This window comes from Podarcis gaigeae, assembly GCF_964106915.1.
Source record: "Podarcis gaigeae genome assembly, chromosome: 2".
Classification (NCBI taxonomy): domain Eukaryota; kingdom Metazoa; phylum Chordata; class Lepidosauria; order Squamata; family Lacertidae; genus Podarcis; species Podarcis gaigeae.
Window position 1 is genome coordinate 22,548,872 of NC_139679.1, and position 12,901 is coordinate 22,561,772.

The 12,901-nt window shown below is 46.6% G+C and overlaps 1 protein-coding gene across 1 annotated transcript in view; it reads left to right on the forward strand.

The window, feature by feature from the left end:
• The first annotated feature begins 1,020 nt into the window (after window positions 1-1,020).
• Window positions 1,021-12,901, forward strand: part of C1QL4 (complement C1q like 4) — a 39,580-nt gene continuing 27,699 nt past the window's right edge. Inside the window, exon 1 of the mRNA XM_083727832.1 lies at window positions 1,021-2,298. Coding sequence (XP_083583958.1) covers window positions 1,735-2,298 — 564 coding nt within the window. The 5' untranslated portion in view covers window positions 1,021-1,734. The remainder of the gene's footprint in view (window positions 2,299-12,901) is intronic.

The window sequence follows — 12,901 nt, forward strand, 5'->3', positions numbered from 1 at the left end:
GCAAATAGTGAAATGTATGAACCTGAAAAGCATAAATAATTTTTTTAAAAATGTTATCATTATATATTTACACATGTACATGACAAATGCTATCTTCTTTTCCATATGTGCACTCCTAAATTACTCACACATCTTTCTTCTGTGCACATCTTAATGTGCACTATTTTACCTTACACAAACATGTACCAGCAATGTCGCGCAAACAGAGACGCACACACACACTCTCTCTCTCCCTTCCACACCTGTCTATATCGTTTCCATCAATATATACCTATAAGTTCCTAATATGCCTCTTTCTCTCCCCCCCCCCAACTCTGCTCTCTGTGCCGTCTCAAAAAAATGAACCATTAGTTAAAACGGTATCTCTCTCTCTCTCTCTCTCTCTCTCTCTCTCTCTCTCTCTCTCTCTCTGGTGTGTGTGATGGGTGTTTGGGGAGAGGGGGGAATAATTGATTAATTAATGAATGTGATGGCTTGCAGCCCCTCTAGGAGATTCCTGCTGGATCTGTCAGCTGTTAATCAATCTCCGCCGAGAAAGGCAAAAGAAGGCACAAAGGTAAAGCACTTAATTGCATGGGGGAAATGATACAACCCCGGCATATAAAATACATCCTTAAACATGACTCTAGATGCCAGCGGGGCTGCGGGATGCAGGCAGTGAGCCCGGTCCAGGAGATGGAATGGGTGTGAGGAGGAGGAGGAACACAGCATCAGTCATTCCACGCCGATGCAAGTGCCCCCCAAAAGAAGGCAAATGACGGTGTGTGCACCTCTCTGAGAGCTCCTTTTGTTCCTTACAGGGAGATGACAGTGATGTTTGTCCACATGGATGCCCACCAGCTGCACCTGAGGATGGAGGCCTCCGGCCCCCCACGTTCCTGACAATCCGCCCCTGGCTCATGCAAATGCGAGCAGAAGCCCAGGCTGCTATGGATGGGATGAGACACTTCCAGGCTCCAGGCAGATCTCGCTCAGTGGCTGAGCCTCGCCTCTTCTGTGAAGCAGCAGAGGTCGCTCTGGTTGGCTTAAAGCTACTTTTTGCATCTTGGGCAGCTCAGTCTGATCTCCTCTTCTTGAGTTTGTGGAAAAGGCTTTGCATGTGGTAGGGAGGGGTGCTGGGTGAACTGGTGGTTGAGAAACCTCCCTCCCTCTCTCTCTCTCTTTCTCTCTCTCCCTCTGGTTTTCCCGTTGATGGCCATATGATCTGGCACCAGGAGCCTGGAGCTGCTACCCGGTCACCAGCTGAGTTCTCAAGTGGAGAAGAGAAAGGAAGGCAAATATATATACATACATATTCATGCATGCACACACACACACACTCACAAACACACTTGTTTTCCCCTAGCCATCTCCATCCCTAAAGCATCTCCTGCTGCTGCCGCCGCCGCCGTTCCCAGTGAAGTGTGATTGAGCCAAAGAGTCTACTGTAAACGGAAGCAAGTCTCTCGTGGAGGGAAGAGACAAGAAGGAAAGCAGCGCAGCCGAGCAACGTGGGTTTGCCTTGCCAGTCAACAAGTGCCCCTTTTGGAAAGGGAGGCCGTCGAAGTGGAGCACCGCCGTCCTCCTCCCCTTCCTCACTCCAAGGACGCTAAAGTGGGGACTTCCGTCCGGGTGGTTCTCGACTCCAGAGAAACTTCCACCATTACCTCCAAAAGCGAAGACGACTTCTTAACCCTGGCCGCCTCCAGGCTGAGCCGCAAGAAAAGGGTCATCGGGGCCGCCATCGGGGTGGCCATGGTGTTGGTCCTCCTGGTGGCTATCCCTTTGCTGGTCCACAGCTCCAAGACCACCTCGCACTACGAGATGTTGGGCAGCTGCCGCATGGTCTGCGACCCCTACACGCCCCAAACCCATGGGGCGGCTTCGGCAGAGGCAAGCCAGGAGTTGGCCGTCATCTCGCCGCCTCCACATGTGGCCGGAGGGAAAGGAGACCAGGGGAGGAAGGGCAAGTCGGGGATTCGTGGGCCGCCGGGCCCTCCAGGGCCACCTGGGGCCAGAGGTCCAGCCGGGGAGCCAGGGAGGCCTGGCCCTCCAGGCCCACCCGGCCCAGGGCCTGGGGGATATATCCCGTCTTTCTACAGCCCTAAGATTGCCTTTTATGCAGGACTGCGGAAGCCGCACGAAGGGTACGAGATCTTGCGCTTCGATGACGTGGTGACCAATGTGGGGAACTACTACGAGCCGTCAAGTGGCAAGTTCACCTGCCCTCTGCCCGGCATCTATTTCTTCACCTATCATGTCCTGATGCGGGGCGGGGACGGCACCAGCATGTGGGCAGACCTGATGAAGAACGGGCAGGTAAGGTGACGCTCTAACCCTATGAACTTTTCGTTCCTAGGTCATCCTCTGTGCTCCCTCTGTCTCGCTTACCACTCTCTGTGTGCCATGCTCTCCGACTCTCCCTGTTGTGCCTACAAACAAAGCCTATTGCATCCTCCCATGACCACTCCATCAATAGCCTCAGCATCCCAGTTCCACTTCACCTGCAGCCCCTCTGATTTGTGTGCCCTCCTCCTCATGCCAAATACACCTACTTGCCCACTCCCAATGCTACCTGCTCCCACACCTGGCCCCTCCCAGGCCAACTGCTAACCACACCCACTCTCATCAGCTCCTCCCAATCTTTCACACCGACTCCACCCACTCACCTTTTAAAAGTTCTTTTGCCCTGTGGCTTCTGCTCCTTGACCACCATCAGGTACCATCTGCTATGTAGTCAAAGCCTGCATTTACTTTATGCGCGGAAACCTCGCCGTAGACTCCAAACACAGCGCGTTTCAGTTATGGGGATCGGATAAGGGATTTGTCCCAAAGATCAGGAGAACATCCCACCCGGCCTGACCCCAAAGTTAGCAGGGGTGTGTGGGTGTGATAATTCTTCTTAACTCCAGAGTACTTTTTAGTAAGAAATTACTTTCCTGCAAATGATGTGTGTTTACTTCTTCCCAGAAAGGCTTTCTATTAATTAAACAAGACAAGTATATCGGTCTTACAAAGCTACACGTTTTATTAATCAGAGGAGCTACAGAGTACTAAAAATAACCCTGTCTTTATAAATAGGCATTTATATTAAGAGTTTGGGGGGTGGGGGAAGGCTTAACAAATGAATATCTGGTACATAATCCCACTGAGCTTTCCTTGACGTCCCTTTTCCCACAAACAACACCACACAAAACGCTACAATATTCAGAATTGCAATCCAGCATAACTCTCTATTGACTTTAAAAATCACCTTAAATTGGAAGCTGTTTTGGGGTCAAACCTGCTTCTTCTTTTCTCCTCTCTCCATGCTTTGGGGTTGCTTAGCTTTTTTAAATTTTTTGAAGGGAGGGTTTAATATATGATAAAATATAAAGCAGTACACTGTACAGAAAGCAATTTTATACATTATTCCAAAATGAGAAGAGGTTCTCATTTCATAAAGGATTGGAGCAAACTTAAAGGAAAAGAGTGGTTTCCACATTTTCTATATACACATATATGGGGCAGGGTTCTACTTTCTTTTTAGAAATGCTGCTTACATTGATTCAGTGTGAAACTACTTTAAAAATGCCATAACTAAACAAATATTTCCTGCCAGTTTACACAGAATCGTGAAATCTAAACTTTGTGCAACAAACATCACATCCAGTGCACAGACAAACATGCATTCTCCTAAATACGGTGCATCTAGTTAGTGAAGTTTAATAGGATTTGCATTAACCAGAGAGAAACTGGAACCTATTGAATGCTTGAAAATTGTGTGAATGGACCTTATTAGTCTGTAAGACACTCAATAGATGTAAGATAATCTTCCGGTTTATGGAATGTTATAGAAATTGCTTATTTTATACACACATACATTTGCTAAAGTTGTGTGCCTACATCTATAAATTGTATGTCAAACAAGATATATAGAATAACTGCATGGGTATTTAAACAGCTTTAAAAATTGCCCACTGTGTAAATATGGGGAAATATGGGGAAATATGTCTATCTCAGCTACTTAAAAGATGATATATACATGGAAGTGTGAACATAGTGTAAATTGTGCCCAATATGTATTGCTAAACACTAATTATTTTATTACCTAAACTACATAAATTTCAAAACACATATAAGCATATTAAATACTAATTGATTATGATCATATACATCAATTTTGTGCTTTACAATTAAGATTTATTCAGTTATGTAGAATTGTTGCAGGGAGTGTGTGTTATATTTTATCCTATACATAAAGAATTGTGACTCACAATCTAGCTTCAATTTCACTTTTAGCAGTGAATAACATACAACAATTAACACCTTTCTATACCAGTTATCTGCATGATATTACATATATATACTTGCAAATCCCTTCTACATGCACATTTTCCTGTACTCATAACTATAAATTATTAAAACAAAACTTGGTAACAGTTTCATTCCAGTTACACGTCCATGTGAACATAATGATTTGCTTTTACATGAGCTGCATGTAAGATGTTCAAATGAAAAAAGAGCATTTTGCTACGCCATGGGGTTATATGAATCTGGAAGAGAAGCAGAGCTACTTATTTTTTAAATAAACCAACTCCATCCCAAATGCAGTCCAATAACACTTCAATATCTTCTCACATGTTAAAGGACTTCAAGTTCATTTCCCTTCATCTATATGTCTTTCTGTCCATCAAAAGTCCCTTTCGTCTTTCTTCTTCAGCTAGATTTCAATAAACTCACTTCCGTGACCTCTGCCACATCTTTATATTTATTAGCAATTCGAAGCTGCAGGCAGGAGCAAAGTTTTCAAGAAGCACATCTTATTTAGTTGTTTTTAAAGGGGTGTGTGCATCTGTTTACTGAATGAGCTTTCGTGAGTCCGAAAGGCAAGATCTAGTAGCCATCTGCCAGGAGATAACTTTCCTCCCAAAAAATTAAAATTAAACACACACACACACAACTCCGCAACTAGGACAGACACCACATTATTAAACGGGTGAAGTTACACTCAAGTCTCATTTTCAATGCTTTCCATTTATTGAAGATAAACAAGCAATTGATCTGAATTTTTTAAACACATCCCCGTTCTCCTTCAGCAAGCCCCCACATCCCTGAACTAATGAAAGCAACCTCTCTGGAGAAGGGGGTCTGCCATCTCCACAGAATCAATAGGCGTATTTACATATGCTAGCCGGGTTCAAGCAAAAAACCAAAAAAGACTATAGGAGACACTAGCGTTAAATGTGAATGCACACGTATTGATGGCATGTACACAGAGAGAGAGAGAGTTTTACGTCGGCAAAAGATCCTTGAATCACCAGATATATAACCCTGCTGTTCAAAATTCTGGACCAGTCAAACTCAGCAAGCGTCTGTTTTTACTGCCCTGCACATTGTTTTTTTAAATAAATAAATAAATCCACATTGGGGGGGGGGGGCTGTTTCACACTTTATGGGTTAGGAGTATAGACAGTGTGACTCTGGAGCAGCAAACATCACACACACACACACACCCGTGAGGCAAACATAGTTGCTTTGAACCAGACAGTGAACACACACACTCAACCTGTAATGCAGAGGTTTTCAACCTTTTGGGGGTCTGCGGCTCCCTTGACGCAACTATCTTCTTTCTGCGGCACCCCTGTGGGGCTCGGGAGCCCAGTTATATGCCACCCCTTGCCTGCAGAGCCGGCAGCCCCTCGCCGCTTTTTGAACACCCTCTTTTGTGAAGTGTTCCCTCAGCCTCCTCTCCCTTCTCCTTGGGAGTCCTCTGGGCAGTTGCAGCTGCTGCCCCTGGTCTCGGAGCTGCCCCAAAGAGAAGTGCCTCCTCACACTGCCCCACAGGGGCCTGGGAAGTATCCCCTGGCCAGCCCCAGAGGCACCATTCACCCGAGGAGCTTGTAGCCAGGGCTGCAACAAACAACTGTGCAAGCAAGCCTTTGGGAGGCAGAGATGCAAGAGGGCATTAGAGGAAGGAGAGAAGGAAAGAGGGACAGAGGATGGTGTTTCCTGTGGCACCCCTGACCATCGTTCAAGGCACCCCAGGGTGCCACGGCACCCAGGTTGAAAACCACTGCTGTAATGTACAGCGTAGCCTCAGGGCATCTCGAAGCACAAGTCAGAATTGGCCCCAGTGCCAGGGAGCTAGGCTGTTGTCCATGCGCCTACTAGGAGTTTGTTGTCTCCATACTTTTAAGAAAGCCCGGCACTGACTGTTTCATATTCCGTTGCTTTTCTAAACTAAAACATACTTTCCAGGTATTTGACAGTTTCCTCATAGAAGTGATTGAAATGATCTATTTTTAGTTTTGGCGGGTGGGGTGGGGAGATTCTGCAGCCCAATTAATCTCACCCCACTTTCCTCCCTGCAGAAATATATTAGGGAGAGTGTCAATCGCCCCCTCAGCCTGTTCATTGATTTCAGTCACTTCTTTTTTAAAAAAAATGCAGAGCACAGTCAATTTCACCCAGGCCTTCGATAATTTCAACATTAATATCACGGTTCTGTCTCCCTTGCAAAAATAATAAAAATAAAAAAATCAATTAATTTCTAGCAATATTTGGATATCAAAAGTGCCACTAAGGATAAATTTGGAGTTTTTTCCCTGATTGGTGTGAGGGGAAAAAATTTATAATGGTGTGGCTCTATTGATCTGAATGCCAATTTACATCAAGGCAAATCTCCACCTCCGCCTCACCCAGAAGTGATACAAGAAAACATCTAAAGACCTAAGTAATGCTGAGCATGATTTATGCTTCATGGGCTTTTTTATACCCCCTCCCTTCTTCCCTCCCACCAGCTTAGAATAAAGATTTTCCCTCCTTAAAATCACAAAAAAACAACACCCTGTAATAAGAAAATGAACGCTGAGATGGAAGGGTTAATACGTGGTTTTTTTCCAGGGAGATTTTAAATAGATTTCGACACCTTCACAATTTGTGCTTGGTGAAGAGGAACAATTGCCTGTTTATTAAATAATAAATAGCGGGGAGGATGGAAACTGACATGGCAACTGGTAATATTGGTTCAGTCAATTCGTCCCTGGAGACCTGTTTGCAGTCAATTTGTCAGCAAGGACCTCTCTTTTTTTTTATTTGAGTTTTAATACCAAAATGCCTCCTGTCAATTGAGATCAGGGGCGAGCGATACCCCTGTCTTTACCTCTGATCCCAGACTAATAAAACAGCCTTTTTTTCTTCCCCATCGCTACCCTTCCTCCTACTCTTTTCTAAAATTTATGTAGCTTTTTTAAAAATAAAAATAAAAAAGCCAGGGTATTAAAATAGAAAAATCACTGTAAGATTTATGTATAACTGTGGCAATAAATCTAGCAGCAACGTAAGCACGAGCGGGGAGGGGGCTACACTGCTGTAATCTGGAAAAATGCAACAAGACCCCGCGCATCTGAGACCTGACTGTCTGAAAGCCGGGTGGCCAACAAACCGCTCTCTTCAAATGTTCTTGGACTCCATCTCCCATCAGCCCCAAGCATGATAACGGTTCGTTGGGCAGGATGGGAGCTGGAACCCAGCACCATATGCAGGGCACCACATTGGCCATGCCCGACCCGAAACGTTCTTGCGCAGGTGCCAAGCCAAACCACATTCAATCAGCCCTTTTCCTTGTGTAGCTCCCCAGGTTCAGTGGCAGTCTATCCCACTCATAGCACAAAGCAAACTAGGGCTTAAACGCCAAGCAGGGTTTTCTTTAATTCAGTCCCCAAATGTTTGTTGCAGCTTGAGCCTGTAATAGCTTGTAAATACAAAAATGGCACACACACAAAAACCTGCTTTTGAACGTAGGCACAACAATGTGCTTTTTCTCCCTGCTGCTCCAAGAAGCCGGCCTTCTCAGTAGTGGCGCCCGCCCTGTGGAACACCCTCCCATTAAATGTCAAGGAAATAAACAACTATCAGACTTTTAGAAGACATCTGAAGGCAGCCCTGTTTTAAACCACAGAGCCTAGGACTTGCCAATCCACGCGACGGGGTGAGCTCCCGTTGCTCGGTCCCTACTCCTGCCAACCTAGCAGTTCAAAAGCACGTCAAAGTGCAAGTAGATAAATAGGTACCACTCCGGAGGGAAGGTAAACGGCTTTTCCATGCGCTGCTCTGGTTCGCCAGAAGTGGCTTAGTCATGCTGGCCACATGACCCGGAAGCTGTCTGCAGACAAACGCCGGCTCCGTTGGCCTATAGAGCAAGATGAGCGCCGCGACCCCAGAGTCGGTCACGACTGGACCTAATGGTCAGGGGTCCCTTTACCTTTAATGTTTGATGTTTTATGCTGTTTTAATCTTCTGTTGGGAGGTGCCCTGAGTTGCTGGGGAAACCCAGCCACATGGGGGTGATTAATAATAATAATAATAATTACTAATATCTGGAGCAAGGGCCCCAACGTTTCAAAGGCTAGAGGGAACGGCATGGCATCTAGGCAAACTGGGGCCCTATCCTGGGTTCTCACCAGAAATTAATGGGGGATTTGTAGGATCAGGCCGGCAGCCCATCAAGTCCAGCATCCTGCTCTCAAAGTGGCCAACCAGATGTTCAGAGGAAGCCCGTAAGCAGAACTTGAGAACTGCCAACTAGTGAAGAAAATACTGAGCCATGTGGACCAATGGCCTGCCGTTATGTTCATGTTAGCTAGGGATGCGGGTGGCGCTGTGGTCTAAACCACTGAGCCTCTTAGGATTGCTGATCGGAAGGTTGGCAGTTCGAATCCTTGCGACAGGGTGAGCTCCTATTGCTATGTCCCAGCTCCTGCCAACCTAGCAATTCAAAAGCACACCAGTGCAAGTAGATAAATAGGTACCGATGCAGTGGGAAGGCAAATGGCATTTCTGTGTGCTCTGGCACTCGTCACAGTCCTCTGCCTGAAAGTGAGATGACCATCCAGGGGTCCTTTACCTTTCTCATCTTAGCTATTAAAAATAATAATGCAGTTATTGAAAACTAGCATTTTTTCAGCACGCCCCTCTAACTGTCACTGCCCATTTCATTCTTCCTCAGTACAAACATACATACATAGACTGCTTATATGTCTCATCTTTTCTCCAAGGAGCTGGAGGTTCTGCCCCTCTTTTAATCCGCACATCCAACCTTGTGAGATAGGTTAGGCTGAGAGGCATTGACTGGCCCAAGGTGAGCCAGTGAGCTTCCTGGCCAGGTGGAGATTCGAACCCTGCGCTCCCAGGCCTTAGTTGGACCCACTAACCATTGGACTATACACTAACATCCAAAAGGAGCTCTCTAGGAGATAAGAGGCACAGAAATGAGACCAGCAGACTTTGGGGCAGCATAGGATTTGGAATTCCCATGCCTTTGGCAGGGTGTAAAAATTGAACACACACACACACAAACACACGCAGCATTTTGGAAAGGGCCAGGCTGCTATGCCTTCTTGAAACTGTTTGATCTGGGAGAGACAGGGCAGTGGCTCCTTGCAGTAAGACCCTGGAGCGTTCCCAAGTAGATCAAACTGGTTGTTGCCTTTCCTGGCCAGTCGCTCTCAATATCCATCACTTAGTCAGTCCCAAATCCCACACCGGGGGGACATGTTCTTGGCTTCTATCCTTCCGTGAGCTTTGTGTGTGTGTGTTTTAGGCTCCCCCCTCCACTCTTTTTGCCAAGACTTGCTTACAGAGTCTACACATAACACTTCCAGAATGGCTCAAGTACATAGAATTTAGCAGGCATCAGGCGACGTCAGGAGTGGTTTAAATCTTAAATAATCAGGTAAGGCTCAAACCTGCCTGGAAACCTCTGCCCTACAAATATTTACTCCTATTTCAAGATGTGTGGGTTGGAAAGGAGACAAGTCTGAGCTCTCTGCATATGCCTCTCTTCTTTCGCTTGGCTCCAAAGACAGACAGAGGCTCATATTAAACCCCTGGATCTTCTTTCCAATGCCATAATTCTATGCAATTTTCCAAAGGAGATTTCGTTGCTCTGAGTTAAGCAAATGAAACATCTTTCCCTTCCAGAGTCACAGAAAGCTTGCACGGGGGGGGGGGGGGCAGGGTTGAGACACCCTTTTTGTCTCAGCAGAGTTCTCCAGTGTAGTGTAGTGGTTGAGAGCGGTAGTCTCGTAATCTGGGGAACCGGGTTCGCGTCTCCGCTCCTCCACATGCAGCTGCTGGGTGACCTTGGGCCAGTCACACTTCCTTGAAGTCTCTCAGCCCCACTCACCTCACAGAGTGTTTGTTGTGGGGGAGGAAGGGAAAGGAGAATGTTAGCCGCTTTGAGACTCCTTAAAGGGAGTGAAAGGCGGGATATCAAATCCAAACTCTTCTTCTTCTTCTTCTTCTTCTTCTTCTCCGAGATCCCCACCCATGGCAGTTAGCAGGATCCACACCAGCAGAACTAATTGGCAAGCGGAGGGGAAAGACGGAAACTAAACAGACCAGGGAGAGAATCACCCACCCACAGGCCCTTCAGAGTAGGTCCCCTGCCCGGGTCATGGGTATCATAGGATCATAGAATTGGAGAGTGGGTGTCAGGGTGACAGCTATGTCAATCGTGTGGGTAAACACAGAAGAGTTTGCTACGATTCAATAATCACTTGGCAACTAGGATTTATTTTTAAAGAAAAGTGCAAAAATAAAATTGTACAAGGAGATGTCTTTAAGAAGCCATGAAGACTGTTCTTGCACCTCAAAGGCATTTAAGAACTCACAAACAAGCAGGGAAATGTGTAAGTACGGTTGCCCCACGAGCTTCTGTGCAGTTTGAAATGTTTTAACACCGCAACGCAGAGCTTTCTAAGCCGTGTGTCGCGACACGTTAGTGTGTCGGCTGCCATGTGTCAATGTGTCATGCGAACCCTCCTTCCAGGGCTGGAAAGTGGTTAGTTTAACCTCCGGTTTGCAAGTAAAACTGAATTACCGGGCCGCATGAAATGATGCGTGCCTAAAAAATGTGTCGCCAACATGAAAAGTTTGGAAAGCTCTGCTGTGATGGAACATGCGAAGCAAAGACTAACGGGGAAAGCTTGATCTGTTCTGCCTTCTTTTGGATGAGTGGTCTTGAAGGCACAGACACCTGTCAGAAATAGGGTGTGAAAAGCTGGCAATTCTGTCCACCACCCCCCAACCAAACCCCTGTATCCCACTCTTTCACTAGTAAGCTCAGGATGGCATTCAGATGGGATTCCCCACCTACCCAGTGCATGTTATCCTCACCTCTGCCATGTGAGAGACAGGACATGACCAAGGTCACCCAGGGACTATCATAATAAAATAAGAATAATAATTTGTTATTTGTACCTCACCCATCAGGCTGGGTTTCCCCAGTCACTCTGGGTGGCTCCCAACAGAATATTAAAAATGCAATAAAACATCAAACTTGAAAAACTTCCCTAAACAGGGCTGCCTTCACATGTCTTCTAAAAGTCAGGTAGTTGTTTATTTCCTTGACATCTGATGGGAGGGCGTTCCACAGGGCGGGCGCCACCACCAAAAAGGCCCTCTGCCTGGTTCCCTGTAACCTCACTTCTCGCAGTGAGGGAACTGCCAGAAGGCCCTCAGAACTGGACCTTAGTGTCTGGGGCTGAACGACGGGGGTGGAGAGCATCATTGCTGAGTACCCAGCTCTTGGGAATCCAAGCCTAGTGCTCCAACTGCAACCCTGCTGCACCATCTCTCAGTATTTTAGGTCATAATCTTGGTGGTGTATCTTTCATAATCAGCTCCATGTGCTCGAGCAGCGTGATGCAGTGGGCACAGGCATAGGTTTGGATACGGGAAACCAAAGCTTGATCAAATCTCTCCTCTTGGTGATGTTCATTTGGGCAAGTCATTCCCTTGCAGAGTTGTTATGAGGATACATGGGAGGACATTCAAGCGTTTTGTCCACGAGAAAACTACTTAAAATAATAAGAAACAGTAAAGGTAAAGGTAAAGGTACCCCTGCCCGTACGGGCCAGTCTTGACAGACTCTGGGGTTGTGCGCCCATCTCACTCAAGAGGCCAGGGGCCAGCGCTGTCCGGAGACACTTCCGGGTCACGTGGCCAGCGTGACAAAGCTGCATCTGGCGAGTCAGAGCCGCACACGGAAACGCCGTTTACCTTCCCGCTGGTAAGCGGTCCCTATTTATCTACTTGCACCCGGAGGTGCTTTCGAACTGCTAGGTTGGCAGGCGCTGGGACCGAGCAGCGGGAGCGCACCCCGCCACAGGGATTTGAACCGCCGACCTTTCGATCAGCAAGTCCTAGGCACTGAGGCTTTAACCCACAGCGCCACCTGCGTCCCAATAAGAAACAGTACAGTAGAGTAAAAAGCAGGAACAAGCCACTAGAGGTGTTCAAGTATGGGGACAGCATCGTCACAAACAAATAGCAATATCAGGCGGCATCTGGGGCTTAGTGCACCAATTTTATGCCACCAGAGATAATGTTTAAAACACTGTCGTTATCAATTTCCTTTTCTGGAACACTCTTCTGATATTTGGTGGTGCCTAAATGCCTTTGGATCATTCACAAAGAAGACACACACACCCTCAATGCACACACACACACCCCAATTTGTGTGTGTGTGTGTGTGTGTGTGTGTGTGTGTGTGTGTGTATAATAACGGAACAGAAAGCGCTTGTTAATAATGGCATGTTTCAACAGTACTAGGAGCTTCTTCCCAAAGGGCCTCAGCCTTGCTTTGTGGACCAAAAAATCAGAGCTGTGGAAACCGAGGTACGGAAAAAGAAGCGGGGAAAATCACTGGAGCCTGCATAGTTACCGGTTCTCTGTCAGGACTGCAAAGAATAGATTTGCTCTGCTTTGTCTGCCCAGAACCACCCTTTTATATCTCATTGCCGCCTCCAGTTTTGTGACGCTATGCCTTACTTCCTTTGTAAAAACGAGGACTCTGTACATACCATACATTTAAATCATAATTAAAGCACACACACACCCCTAGAGAATCCTGGGAACTAGTTTACCCCATCACAGA